Here is a 14,921-nt window from a genome sequence, read left to right as displayed (position 1 = left end):
CTTAAATGTTTAGTTTTGCTCTTTTCTCACCTTTTAGTCTTTTCTACGTAATGTCTGATTTGATTTTGAAATGTTTTGTCTTTTTAATGTTTAATTGTTGTTTTTTCAAATGTTTTATCGGCTTGTTCAAAAAATTTTCTTTTCCAATGTTTAATTTTCAAATTAAATCATTAAGGTTTTTCTTTTTTAATTTTTTACCACCTTTTAATGTTTAATTTTCTTTTTACATGTTTCATTGTATTTTCTGTTTAATTCCTATTTAAAGTTTTATTCTCTTTAAGATTAAATTTTCTAATTAAACATTGAATTTTTTAATTAGATGTTTTGTGTTTTTTTAAAGTTTTAAAAAAAAGTGGTCCTACTACAAATTGACTGATTTATCAGTTGGAAATCATACAAGGAACAAGTGGAGTGTTTCTGAGTCTCATCAAGATGGCCGGCTGTGCTTTGGAAGAACAGAAATGAAATCTGTCAATACAGTTTTTTTGAAAAACCAGCTGCCGGTGTTTTTATTGTTTGTACAGACAAAGATTACAAAACAATGTACATTGCAGCCATATTTACCTTTGAGGAGAATTCAGCTTTTCTCAGAGTCTCTGTAAAGTGACATGCACACCATACTGACATGCACAGGATCATTTTACTCTGACATCAGAAATGATGCAAATAGAAACATGCCAATCTGAAGCACGCAGGTACATTGAAACGGGCATGCAAAAGTTTCTGTCACTGTCGATAGTTGAGTGAGTCGATGATTAACTGATCTCCAACAGACAAAGACTACGATGAAACATCTTAAACACGATTGGTTTTAAGTTTTTGTTTGGACATTTTTGAATGAAAATAAGGAAAAATACGCCATGCAAAAGTGCAAGAAATTTGAGCTCTTTGATAACTTTTATGAAGGTCTAAAGACATTAATTAGCCGATTAAACGAGGGCATGACCAAAATGCATCCCCGCTGTTAGTCTGCCATGCCCCCTTGTGTGTTTTGGTTCGTGGTGTTGAACCACATCTAGCCTCCTTGTTAAAAAAAATATATCCTCTACAACAGGTGATGCAAATGTCAAAGACTCTTCAAACCTTGTTCCAACAATCAGAAACCATGTAGCTGCTTAGACCTCTGACACTGAAAATAACAGATACCCACAAAGCAGGAGAAGTTTACAGGATCAAAAAGCATTTTCAGGTTGTTGTTTCCTCAGTTTATAATGTAATTAATGGTGGAGGTTTGGAATAAAAAGTAAACCTGCGAAGAGAACCGCTCGTAGGATCTGATAGAACAAAAAATAATAAAAACCACTGTTTGACTCAGAAGTCCTTCAGAAAGATTCAGCAGACTCTAGAGGGTTGGTGTTCTGTTCTACTGAGCAGCAAATAGGACCTTCATGGAAGATTCATCAAACTTTTCATGCATCTTCAGAACAAAAGTCACTGTCAGTCATTTGGACAACTAAACAAGCCTAATGCATTTTGGACACGTGCCCTGTGGACGGATGAAGTTAAAATAGATCATTCTAGCTGCGCTGAGCAGAGGTATGTTTGGATAAAAAAGGGTGCCAAATTTCATGAAAATCATCACCTATTCAACTGAGTGAATTGTTCATGCTTTGTGTTTGTGTAGCAGCCAGTGGCACAAGGAACAGTTCACTGGTAGAGGGAAGAATCACAGCAAACAGAAACTAAAAATGTAAAACATTCCTGTGTAGAAAATGGCAGGAAAATGATCTAAGCAGACCTCACTGGTTGAGCATGCCTCCCTGCACAGAGAATAGACTCTGCTGCAGGGTTGGATTCCAGTTCATGGTTATTTTCTGCATGTCAATCTCAATAAATCATAAAAGAAAAGAATGTTTGTTTTTTTTTAAAAATGGACCTCTTAATGGACTCATTAGCTGAAGGTTGTGCCGTGTCCCTTCCAGTCACTGATCCTAAATAATATCAAAGATCTGTGGATAGACCTTAAACAGCAGTGCATGCCCAAGAATCTCACAGAAATCCCCCCAAACGAGAACAAGAGACACTCTTAACTGGCTATAAAAACCGTTTCCACGCTGTGAAACTTGCCAAAAGGGGTCTTACTAATTACAGACTATGTAGGGAGCCCAAACTTTTGCTTCAGGCTCTCTTTCTTAACTTTAAAACTGTGATAGATGGAAAAAAAAAGTACTGTTCCTTAAAAAAAATTAAGAAATGAATCATCTTTAACTTCATGTCTTGGAAATCCGGTCATCTTTTACTTGTCTAACGAGTCACAGTAACAGAAATTTTGACCCAAACTTTTGCACGCCGCTGCACAAAGTTCAAGCAAGCAATGAAGCAGACCATTTTTAAAAAGATATAAATAAGGCCTTGACATGTCCAAAATAACTGAGGTGGGGTGTGAAAAAAGGCCATCGTAGTACAATAACCGTCACATGAGTTTAGCTTAATATTGTACCAACATCGTTAAACAAAAACGCTCAATGTGAATCTCACAGGAGAGCAGAGGGGAAAAAAAGGCAAATGTGTGTCTGGATACAAGCAGCTGGGAGCATCGGCACAGGATTTAGAATTTACAGTCCACAGTAACCTGCTGGCGTACCTTAAATCTGGTTTTACATAAACGTCTTCAGACTGATCACAGTATTTCACATCCTGAGGACGCCTCACACTCTACCTTGTTAATAGTTTTATAAAGTTCCTTGCGAAGTACCAAAGCACTAGAGTGCAACATTCTGTAGGAAAAGAAAAGTTGAAAAATAAAAATAACACAATACAGCTTATGTTACAGTAGAAAAGGTTAAAATGGAGTAAAGTGGGACTGAAAGTGACAGTGAAAAACTAATATATGATCCGGTACAATTCAAAGATCTGTAATAAAATTTAAAAAAAGCAGCACAGTGATTCAAAATAAATAGTTACAAACATCTCTGTGGGTTTAAGTTAATGACGCAGGGATCTCCTGATTAATCATGAGCAGAAAAGGCTCATGTGGAGAGCACCAGGTAAATCATACAGGGGCTACATGAACACAGTTTGGAGTGTAACGAACACACTAAAATCATAAGATGACATCATCTGCTGAAATACAAAAACAACGCATTTGACATTTTTTGGGAAATTCAGAAGGCACCGAACGCAGAAGGAAAAAGCTTGAGGATCACTGTGGAGCTACAGGTGTAGAAATCCAGAAATAACTTCATTTTTCACAAAAGAGGAAGAGTAAACGAAGAGGCACAAGAAGATTCACAGTGGTGGCGTGTCGCACGGGTTTCAGAGGAGCAGAATTAGAATTACATCCCATTATCGGCGCGCAATCACAAAGTTCTTGAGGCTAAAACTTAAATAACTGACCTCATTCGACTGTTGAGATATAGCACAGTTGTGTGTCTGTGTTTTTCTGAGAATCTGGCTGCGTTCTAACTTATTAATTGTGGTAAATGTGCCCTGTTTGAAACTACAGTAACGTTATATCACAGTAGCAGCAGATCGCGTGTCAAAGACGGTGACAGCGTGCAACGTGTGAAACGAGCATATCTCAGCCTCTAAATGGAAGATATACTACCAGAAGCAAACATTCATTTTGCCTTTCAACAAGTGGTTGTCGGAGTGTTTAACTATCCTCTCTCATACTCCACGAAAAAAAAAAAAGAAAAGCCATGCGCTACTTAAATAACGAGCAAAGCACATAAAGCATCTGCATGGAAGTGGCACAGTGAGTCTGCCGCCTACACCGATGCGTGGCTTCTCAGGGATGCATGCAAATCTGACACGTTCACATAGAAAGTAAAAAAAAAGCACACAGGCTAAAGAAAGAAAGAAAAAGGCATTCAAAGTATTTTCACAACTATCTGACATCATCGGGTTTTCTTTTGACCTACTTATCAGCAACCTCAGAGTCAGCGCTGCTCCATTCAGTCTCTGGCTCGTTTCTATTTGAGCCGTTGAATTAACGTGTGCGTCAGTCCCAGGTTGAGCAGCTGAAGGGTGGACAGCTGGGATAAGTGAGGGACAGTTTTCAGCAGTTTCTCCCAGGTCAGTTCCAGCAGGCTGGGCACCACCAGCCACACTTTGTACAGAGAGCCGGTCCTTCGGTTCCCGGACATGTTGACGACACCGCCGTGGACGTACATGCAGCCAGCCTGACAGGGAGGAGGAGCACAAGATAGAAAACTGGTGGATATCGTCAAGGAGATTTCTGTTGATCACTGCTGAAAATTACAGTCATGGAAAAAGTGATTAGACCACCCTTGTTTTCTTCAATTTCTTGTTCATTTTAATGCCTGGTACAACTAAAGGTACATCTGTTTGGACAAATATAATGATAACAACACAAATAGCTCATAAGAGTTTAATCTAAGAACTGATATCAGACATTTTCCATGATTTTCTTGACAATAACCAAAAATCACTGAAGTTCTTACATCACTAACTGTGGTATTGTTCTGCCAAAAACAGCTTTTAGGATTCCATGTTTTCTTTTCTGTCTGTTTTAGTCACATGATCCACACAGGAGTTAGTGCTGATTCATATCCATTGTTTCTGATGACTGCAGCCATGCGTCTCTTCATGCTCTCCACCAGCTTCTGACATTGTTCTGCTGTCATAGCAGCCCATTTCTGTTGCACAAATTCAAACAAATTTGCTTTGTTTCTGAGCTTGCGGCTCTCTATTTTGCATTTGATGATTTTCCACAGGTTTTCAGTTGGGTTTAGATCTGGTGATTGAGCAGCCAAGACATGGTTCCAATGTTCTGGTTCCCCATCAAGGCTTTTGGTTGGAAAATCCAGTCATTGGAGGCAGGAAAGAGTTTTCCAGCTGATGGAGGAAGACTTTTCAAGAGCAGTCCCAAACATGGCCTGGTTGATTCTCCTTGTTCCACCCAGACTGAAACTACCCCAGATGGTCACTGATCCACCCCCATGTTTTAGCTTCTCCAGGCTTCCTCCTAACTCGTAAGTTGGCTGGAGTGGGCATCAAATGAAAACTGGATTCATCCCTGAAGAGAACCTTGGCCCAATCATCAACAGTCCAATCCTTGTGATCCCAGCAAAGAGTAACCAGGTTTTCCTCTGCCTTTCCTTGATGAAGGGCTTATTCCTGCCCCGTGTGACCTCAGACCAGCTTCAAGAAGTCGGTTTCCAACTGTCCTTGCCAAACAAGTCACATTTCTCCACAGTGTTCACTCATTTTTAAGGTCTGATGACGATTCCTGACACATGAACGGATGAGTGACGGTCATCTGGTCAGTAGAAAGACGTTTCCTGTGGAGAACAGCTAGCAGTTTGGTAGAACCATGTTGGGCTTGTTTTTTCTTGGTGGAATGAACAGCTGTCTTGGAGATCTTCACTTTTTTCGCTACCTGTCTCTCACTCATGTTGATTTCCAGCAGTGCCAAGATAACTGCCTTTGTGGCTTCACGTAATTCTTTAGTTTTAGGCGTTTTGTGAGAGCTGACAACTTCTGAGTTGTGCTACGGCTTGAATGTGAGCAGGAAACCAATCTAGACCTTTACATGTGCAATGCTGCTGATGACATGAAATGTCCTCTTATATACCCTGGAATACAATGAAGCCGAAGCAGGTCAAATAGGACATAAAGTGTTATGGAATCAGCTGCATTTTTTGTCGTGTTCATTGTATTCTTCTGGTAATATACGTTTAGTGGTACCAGGCATTAAAATGAACAAGGGTGGTCTAATATTTATTTTCCATGGCTGATCATGTCGGTGTGTGTTTACGATGATTTACTGACCGGAGTGACCGCAGCACAGTGGAAGTAGGCTGGTTCTGGCATTACAGCAGGGAGCTTCGTCCACTGGAAAGTCTGCAGATTGATCTTCCACAAGTCAGACAGGATCAGCTCTCCATTATAACCCCCACATATAAACACCTCTGGATGTGGAGACAGAAGGAACCATTGAGGCATAAAAACAAATATTTAATGTGTATCCAGTCGACGCTGTGAGAAACACTCCTTACCGTCTTTGACCTGCACACAGCTGTGACATCGGCGGGCAGCAGGAAATCCTGCGATGATGATAAAACAAAATGATCTCAGCATGTCGCTTTTAAATTACAAATGTAGCCAAAAATATATAAACATAAACGACCAACCTATTTTTTCTTGGGCTTTAGTGACTATTTCCTCCCAGTAATTTGTCTCCAAGTTATAAGCGTGAATCTGACAAAGAAAAAAGTATTAAATTAATATAAAACATGTAAAAAAAATGTCAGATTGAGTCTATGTCCCGTTTCCTCTCACCTTGTCCAGTGGATACGAAGTCCAGGAAGTCCCACCTCCTAAAATGTATATTCTCTGTCCGTCATGAGCCAACTCGTGTCTGTACCTGTAAAAATCAGGAATTCAGCAACACGCTAGGAACTTACTGAAACTGATTAAACACATGGTGTGTCTAGACGTATCTGAGCCGACCTCTCCTCGGGCAGATCTGAGGGAGCGTTGTTGGGTTTGAGGTGGGTCCACTCTCTGGTGGTCAGGTCCAGCCTGTGCAGGTCGGTGCTGTAGAGGTAGCCCGTCGTCCCGCCAAACACGTACAGGTAGCCGTTTATGATGACCATCGCCTGGAAGTCACACATGCACATTATGAGAACACAAACACAACAGCGCAGAGCGACATTTCGGCCGTCCCAGACGAAAGACAACAATCACCCCCACCACCACCACCACCACACAGACTTTAATGTGGACTTCCTGTGAGCTCTTCCATTTTACACTCTGCAGTTTATATCAGCCTTGATACGTACAACTTGTATCTACCTCATTTTCCCATATTGCCGCTACACTGTTCATTTGTATTTGCACTAGTTTGCCACTATTCTCCATATCTGCTCCAACAATCTGGAACTCCCTGTCACAACACATCCATGACCACTTTTAAATCCCTATTCAAATCCCACCTGTTCAGAACTGCTGGTAATACATGAAACTTATTTTATGACTTGTTTTATGATGCTCCTCTATTTTTAATGCTTGATGATTTTTATGTAAAGTGTCTGAGTGTTTTGTAAGCGCTACAGAAATAAAATGTATTATTATTATTAAGTTGTGTTGTTTCTTTCTTTTCATTTTATTCTTATACTACTTGCTCTATTTATATTTATCCATTTGTTTATTTATGTTTCTTATCTCTAATTTCTTGTTTTTTACGTCATTGTTGCACCGCCTGCCCTACGTGACTTTTTTAATTGCCCCCTGGGGCCAAATTAAGTTTTTTTAAAAATCTGAATCTGAGAGAATCGTGGCGATATCTTTGGTCTTGACAGTTTGTGCCGTTGTCATGGTGACCAAAGACAAGCTGCGATAAAATCCTGACAGCGTCATAAATTTGAGGTAATCGTCTCACACTCTGACTGCTGCTGCGATCTACGACAACTAACTAACCAATAGAAATGCAGGATGAAATGACGTACTGATCACTGGCCCGAAACCCAAATAGATGATTCACGGCAGCAATGGCATCAAAACAAGTTTGTGGGGTTTAAACAAAGGAGACAGCCCGGTAGAGTTGTGGCAGCAGAAGCCTTTTTGACGTGTCCTCCAGCTCGTACCACAACCGGATAAAAAAAGGACGAAGCATGGAAGGATGCTTCCTTTTTTTCAGATTTCCCTCCAAACATAAATGTCCCAAGAGCTCCGTTCATGTTTGGCTAGTTTCCCTGTGATTGTAGGAGCTCTGTTTATGCTTCATTTGTTTATTTTTCATGGATGGACGGCGCACGCATTCACGTCGACTCACGTACATCGTAGGCTGAGATTTAGCTGCGTTTTCATTGCCCAAAGATTACTAGATTCATGTCATACAGCGTAGAAAAGCCATGAATTTATAAAACTGGTAAAGCTGCACAGTGTGTAGAGGACTGCAGACACACACTGCTCAATACCTGTCCATAGATCTTGTTGGGTTTCTTCCCTCTGCAGTTGAGCAGGTTCCATCGTTTGTACTGAACGTTGCAAACATGGACGTCATTGCCATTGTTCTCACCAAATGGAATCCCAGTGCCGCCAAACACGAGCAGGTTGTTGCCGTGTAAAACAGCTGAGGAAGAGAGAGACATAAGTATTAAAGAAAACTTGCATAGAAAAACTACAACTAACTTTTGTTTGTTACACCGGGCCATTTCCTGAAGTTCTAGCTGCTCTTTCTTTAGCACATGACACAGAAAAGTCTGTATTTAAATATAGCTTTGACCACTTGTGGTGTTTGTAGCGTTCTACCCGTGCATGCAGGAAATAAATGTATGCCTCAGGCGTGAGGTTAATATCATGTGATACACTTTTCTGCACAGCTTCTATCAATAACGCTGCCTTAAACAGGGCAGCAGTGAGCAAACAGAAAGAGAGACAAAGACAAACATCGATCACTACATTCAAAAACAAACTAAACTAGTGCGTAGCTGGCATTAAATTGATGAAAAAACACCAGGTTTGTGCAGATACATGAACAAAATGTTGCTACTGGTGCATAATTGTTTGCATCATAGTTCACATAGGAAACTGTCTGGATTTTTGTCATAATTCACAAGTAAACATCAGCAGTTTAATGTCTATTCAGGTAATGACATCTTACAAACTGTACCGGGGAACTGGCTGATCTTACACCAAATCTACATGTAATAATTAGCAGACACACACAAGCAGCCAGTGAATTATGAAAAATAAAAAACAATGCACAGCTATCCTGAACAAACAAGTTACAGGTATTTTTTAGCAGTAGATTGTTGCACTGACCAGGACAGAGCCATAAACATACCTGGGTCAGTCGACAACTGAGGGACTTTTGAAGTCCGTGGCATATATCTTGCATACATTTTTATTAAAAGTAAAAAAATAATAATGTTTTTATGTTCATTATGATCATATCTTTACAAATTCCAGAATTATTTATTATGGAAACAATCACTTATTAATAAAAAAATGCTGGATATCATTAAAATGTCAATAAATAACTGTCCAAAATTAATAAAAAACACCTTCTAATGAGCTAAATAATAATAAAATGAGCTTATTCAGAAATTGTTTTGTTTGTGTTCTTTTTATTAAGCTGAGATAATCATGACAGATATTTCTTTTTTGGCAATATATCAAATTTTAGATGGAAAACTATATCTCTGTCCGAGAAATCACTTTCCGCTAAGTTCTCCATTACAAAAACACCTCTCCAGGAAGTGTGTTAATTCCAGATCACATGACCTGCTCCACATGATGTCATTTCCTCCTGAAGAAAAGACTGGCCAGACTCCAAGGCTTTCTGAGTTATTTAATATAAAATAGTCAACAGGTTTACTATAATATATTTAGAAAAACTTTCAATTTTACTCAATTGTAAATATAATATTTAGAAGAATCTTTCTGTAAAAATGTCATGTGGTGTTTGGTTGTAGGCGGCCATGTTGGTTTTAGGCCTGAAAACAGCAAAAATGTCAACTATGATACAAAAAGTCCCACAATTATATACTGATGCACCTTTAAAATTACTGATTAGATATAGGTGTTAGGAGACTTTATTACTTCTTCAACCAAACTCAACACCCTGACTCTACTGTCATTTAAACACCGAGGATGAAACAGCGGTCCTTACCCGACATAGAAGCCAGTTCTGTTGGCATGTAGCCCTCCGTGCGGACCTGCTGCCATGTGGCTGTGGCAAAATGAAACCGCCAAAGCTCCCTAAAAAGAGGGTAGTCCTCATTCTCTGACCCGCCTGCCTCCTCAAAATCTGGGTTGTAGCCTCCAAACACGTACAGGTTGGTGCTGTCTGCAACACAGCGGTGTCCACTGCGGGCCGGAGGCACACAGTGGCCTGATGGAGGGAAAAAAACACCGACTTTGTGAGTTCCTGTGACCTTCTTTAAGCAGAAATGTGCAACACTGTCAAGTCTGCAGCAAATGTAACTTTTTGTCGAAAACGTCAGTAGATTGTGATAATTATTATTTTTGCAGCATGACTTTAACTGCAGCAGAATCGCTCTTCTTGGTGCAATAATCTTATCTGACACCGTCTCCTTCCCTGGGGTAAAAACAACGGTTTTGTACCTTCTCTCAGAAACCTGTTGGGGATCCGCAGGTTTGGGCAGGAAGGGGAGAAGATGCGTCGAGCCTGAAGCCACCGAGCTCGCTTCTTGGAACCTGCAAGTCGGTTGCCAAACAACACAACAGTAGGCAACTTTATTTGTGTCGCACAGTTCAGGCAGAAGGTAATTCAAAGTGCTTTACAATAGCAAAGAAGTTAGTTACAAAGATGATTTAACCCTCCTGTTGTCTTCATTTACAGGGACCAAAAAATATTGTTTCCTTGTCTGAAAAAATTCCAAAAATTCTGCAAAAAAAAAAAATCCTCAAATTTCAGAAAATTTGGAAAACTTTCAGAAAGAAAATTCCAACAATTCCTTAAAAGTTTCCCTTAAAAGTTTTATCTAAAAAAATCCCCCAAATTTGGCAAGAAAATTCTTGAAAATATTTTCAAAAAATGAGGAAAAATCTTCCAAAAGCATCCTAAAAATATTTAAAGTGATATATATATATATATATATATATATATATATATTTCAGTAAAACTTCTAATATTTTCTTTAAGAACATTTTTAACATTTCTTTTTTCCACCAAAAAATGTTCAAAGATTTCCCAAAAACATTGAAAATGTGGACAATCAGAAGTTTCACTGTGAAAATATTTTTTTCCACATTTTCAAACGGGTCAATTTTGACCCGCAGGACGAGACGAGGGTTAAAAGGTAGACATTAAAGCATGCATTAAAATCATAGAAATAAAACTAAATTCAAGCAATAAAATGAACATGGCATTTAATGATAATAAAACAAAGTAATTAAAAGTCAGTCACAAAAGAGATAAAAGGTTATAGTGCAGTATAAGAGTGCCAGTGCAGTGCTGGTATTAAGCCAATCAAAGGCAACGGTAAATAAATAGGTTTTATTTATAGATAAGATGTCACTTCCTTCATAAGATAAGCCTTTATTAATCTCATCTCATGGCGGAAGTGACAGAAAACTCAAGTATAAACACACGAGAATGACCATGAGAACAGGATTACATTTATAATCCACTATTATTATTAGTTTTGTGTCTTCTCTCTCCTACAGTTTAAGCTTTGTCCTCTCTGCAGGTATTTGTGGCTCTGGAGCTGCAGGAGTCTTTACCCTCAACCGAGCTATATTTAGAGGCAGATGGCCGCTGTCCTCAGTCCTTCAGCCTGCTTCTGCTGGAGGTGGCTTCCTGCTAAAAGTGAGTTTTCCCTCTGAACCGTCATCACTCTGCTTGCTCATGCAGAATTTTGTGGGGTTACCGAAAGGTTTGGTAGAAGGCACCTGGACTGGACTAAACCTTTTTGGTTCTTTTTCATCTCTAATGCAACAGATTTAGATTACTAGCAGGAGTCTCAGATGCATGTTATCATCCACACAGCCATGGCCAATGTGGCTGAAGGCCTCATCAAGACCCACATCCTCAAGGTGTGAATGGTTGTGACATCACCAGGATTTTTAACAAAGGCTGAGAAACTGAGACCACTCAAGATGTTAAAGCTGGTGAAACGTTCTGCGGAGACATCTCAAGACCGCATTATAAGTAAACGATCAGTCTGTTTTGAGATGGTAGTTTACCCTAAATGTCTTTCTTAAACCCTCCCTTATCTGTCTTATCTGTCCAGAATCGTTCTCAAAACATGCAGATGGACTGTTGAGCCTTGTCTGGACTAGCTGAACGTTCGGTGAGGTCTGTGTTGTTCATTGTCTTCCACTTCCTTGGTTCTGACACTACTGGTCGGATCAACTGCCCATTTGCACGTGTGCGGCGGCTCTACCTGGACAAACTGCCTGAACAGGAAAGCTTCACAGATCTTGAGACATTCTGTGCTGCAGAAGCATTAACTGAGTTAAAATCATTAATCAGACTAATCATGATGATGGATTAAACATTAACACATTTATTCTGACAGCCCCAGTCTTAACCTTTACCTGTTTATTAAATCTGCATCACAAATGTTGTTTTTCTGCTGTTTGAATAGCTGTTGTTTTAAATATGCTCCTTAAATAACAGTGATTAGACTTTTTACACAAAGCTGTAAGCAAAAATGAGCTGATGTCATTAAAAGTCAAACCAGTTGTATTGTTGCCGTCTTGCTAAACAGAATCAGCTTACAAGGGATTTGGTTTCAGCTGTTGCTGTCACCTTAGGAATATGGAAAGAGAATAATAATAATAAAATAAACTATAGAAAGGAGAACAAGCAGTAAAGGTTTCCTAAACTGTGCCATTGTGCTGATGTTAAAAGTATTTTCCTCTCTTTTGTCAGCCCTGTTCTTCTCCATTTGGATGCAGCATAAATAACAATAGCTGCTGCTGGCTCCTCTTTGACTCCGAACCCTTCCGTAGCACCGTTAGCTAACTCTGGCCTGTGCAGCAGCTCACACACAAAACTCAAACTAACGAGCATCCTGTTCACACAAACGCAACATTGACGCTGCCTGCAGCATTTAACTTCACTTCTGAGTTTGCTTTGCTGACTGTGGAGCTTGTTTGCTCTGGCATTGGTTTTGTTTACAAACCTGAGTCGCGGATGGAGGGCCTCCACGACAGTTTCTCAAACTTATTGAGCTGACTGAAGGTTCCGTCGTGCTCCGGCGACGACATCTTAACAGGGGGACACACGCAGAGGGTTCAAACCCGGACAAGAACCCGCCTCAGTCGGACCAGGCGTCGTGGCATGGGACTGCGAGCTGCAGCTTCTCAGCAAAATAAAGGAATAAGTCCAGCAAAGCGTCCACATCTGCTGCTGCCCGCTGCGTCACAAGCAGCTGGTCCGAACCGACCAATCAGCGCAGGACGAGCCGAGCGGGTCGCGTTCAAGAGCCGCAAGGAGATGTTTACAGTTTGGAAGTGTTCAAAGAAAGCCCAGAATTCAGGCATTTTTGAAGTCCATGGGATATATCTTGCATACATTTTTATTAAAAATATAAAATTACGTTTTAATGTTCATTATGATCATGTCTTTACAAATTCCATAATTATTCATGATGGAAACAATCGCTTGTTAATAAAAAAAATGACCGGATATCCCTAAAATGTCAACTAAATAAGTGTCCCCATTTAACAGCAACTACCTTCTAATTAGCTAAACAATAATAAAATTAGTTTATTTAGAAATAGTTTTGATTGGGTTCTTTATTTTAAGTTGAGATAATCAGGGCGGATATTTCTTTTTTGGCAATATATCAAATTTTATATGGAAAATAGTATCTGTGTCCAAGAAATCCCTTTCAACTAAGTTACCCATTACAAAAACACCTCTCAAAGAAGTGTGTTAATTCCTAGCAAGACTCCAAGGCTTTCTAAGTTATTTAATATAAAATAGTGTGACTCAAATGTGGATTTATGGCATGTCAACAGGTTTCTTACAATAGCTTTAGAAATAACTTTCAATTTTAATTTTACTCAACTGTATGTATAATATTTAGAAGAATCTTTCTGTAAATTTACCATGTGATGTTTGGTTATGTTGATTTTAGGCCTGAAAACAGCAAAATATCAACTATGATGCCTTTCTACTATGTTACAAAAAGTCCCACAATTATATATTTTGACTCTTATATTACCAAATATAATCTATAACCAAAGACAAATTCAAGTAGGGTTCTCAGAAGTTGCTCAACATGTTTTATTATGACAAATTTTAAAAATAGCGAATGAAATAATAATAGAAATAATCTTTTCTGTACTGGAAAACAAATAAATAAATACCTCTGCTATATTATAGCAATCCAAATTTAACAAAAAAAAAATTCTCACAAACTTGCAAAAAACAAACAAAAAATGTGTTATTTAGTTTTAGTTCAGTTTAGTGCCCCAATGAAAAACTATGAAAACCAGGACATTTTTATCTCTTTATTAAAAAAAAACAACAGAAAAGACAGGGCATGAAAACAGGGCATGTCCTGGGAGAACAGGACATTTGGTCCCTAAGAAACATAGAAAGACAAATCCGATGTCTTTTATGAGGTTAATGTGTATCCGAATCCCTAAATTACGTCGGAATAAACAAATAGTCTACCAAGCAGTTCTGTCAAAAAAATTCATGTAAAAAGAGACACACATTTGTAATGATGCTCAGGCCTATTTTTACACATATTTGTAAAAACAAAATAATGTTTAGATCACATAAAATCAAACTTTATTTTTCCCACAGAAAATTCTTGCGTGTGATATTGCTAAAAGAAAAAAAATTACACGACAATAACTTAAGTGCCTATTAGAATAGAAATAAAAAAATATGTTTGATACCTTAGTGAAAAATAGATAAATAAAAATATGCTAAAATAGAAAAAAATCATTGAGAAGCAATACAGACAAAGACACTGAAGTGATAATAATATTGAAATGAAACTGAAATATTGCACACTGTGCTGAAACTGATTTAATATTGAGGAAGTACTATTGCAATAATATTGAAGATATTATTGTGCATTTTTAAAGGTCTCAGCTGTACTTCTTGCATAAGGGGGAAGATTCATGCAATTGAAGGACTTCTATTTAATATACTACAAGTGTTTCTTTCTTTCTTTTAGTTTAAAGAAATACAATGAAGTGTTTGACTAACGTGCACAGCTATAGATATGTATCAAAAAGCATGTTCTAGTGCAAAAATTGAGTTTTCTCGCATCTTTTCCTCACTCTTTTAGGTACTTGTCTGAAAAGTATCTGGGACAAACAGTTCGTAGATACAGTTACTCCTAACAGCGTCCAGTGATATACAACTGTGGATTAATCAAAAGACCCAAAACTGAAAGGAAGAGATAAAAGCTCTGCGGCATTGTTATCACTGCTGCACGCAAAGCCTCAAAATGGTCCCAGTTCTATCCCTGTACTATTCCGCCTAATGTCACTGGATCTTTCTCGGTGTTACA

The 14,921-nt window shown here is 38.7% G+C and overlaps 1 protein-coding gene and 1 long non-coding RNA gene across 4 annotated transcripts; one reads left to right on the top strand and one right to left on the bottom strand.

Annotated features, from left to right (window-relative positions):
* Positions 1-475: 475 nt before the first annotated feature.
* Positions 476-12,819, bottom strand: LOC110955543 (kelch domain-containing protein 10-like). Its single transcript, XM_051952325.1, has 10 exons — positions 12,567-12,819; positions 10,039-10,131; positions 9,584-9,805; positions 7,887-8,041; positions 6,418-6,566; positions 6,247-6,331; positions 6,099-6,165; positions 5,964-6,011; positions 5,737-5,876; positions 476-4,124 (listed from the first exon to the last, which is right to left on the bottom strand). The coding sequence occupies exons 1-10, from the start codon at positions 12,649-12,651 to the stop codon at positions 3,915-3,917; spliced, it is 1,254 nt and encodes a 417-aa protein (XP_051808285.1). The 5' UTR covers positions 12,652-12,819; the 3' UTR covers positions 476-3,914.
* LOC127535179 (uncharacterized) lies at positions 10,039-11,948 on the top strand. Of its 3 annotated transcripts, XR_007943839.1 has the most exons (3): positions 10,039-10,160; positions 11,127-11,245; positions 11,426-11,948. It is a non-coding gene; the product is annotated as an uncharacterized LOC127535179 (long non-coding RNA). The 3 variants fall into 3 exon arrangements; XR_007943838.1 differs by having other exon boundaries at positions 11,127-11,948; XR_007943840.1 differs by having other exon boundaries at positions 10,089-10,199; positions 11,127-11,948.
* Positions 12,820-14,921: the final 2,102 nt, after the last annotated feature.

The sequence above is a fragment of the Acanthochromis polyacanthus genome, chromosome 8, assembly GCF_021347895.1.
Source record: "Acanthochromis polyacanthus isolate Apoly-LR-REF ecotype Palm Island chromosome 8, KAUST_Apoly_ChrSc, whole genome shotgun sequence".
Lineage (NCBI taxonomy): Eukaryota > Metazoa > Chordata > Actinopteri > Pomacentridae > Acanthochromis > Acanthochromis polyacanthus.
The sequence above is the reverse complement of the archived record's forward strand: the minus strand, read 5'-3'. Positions and strand labels throughout refer to the sequence as shown.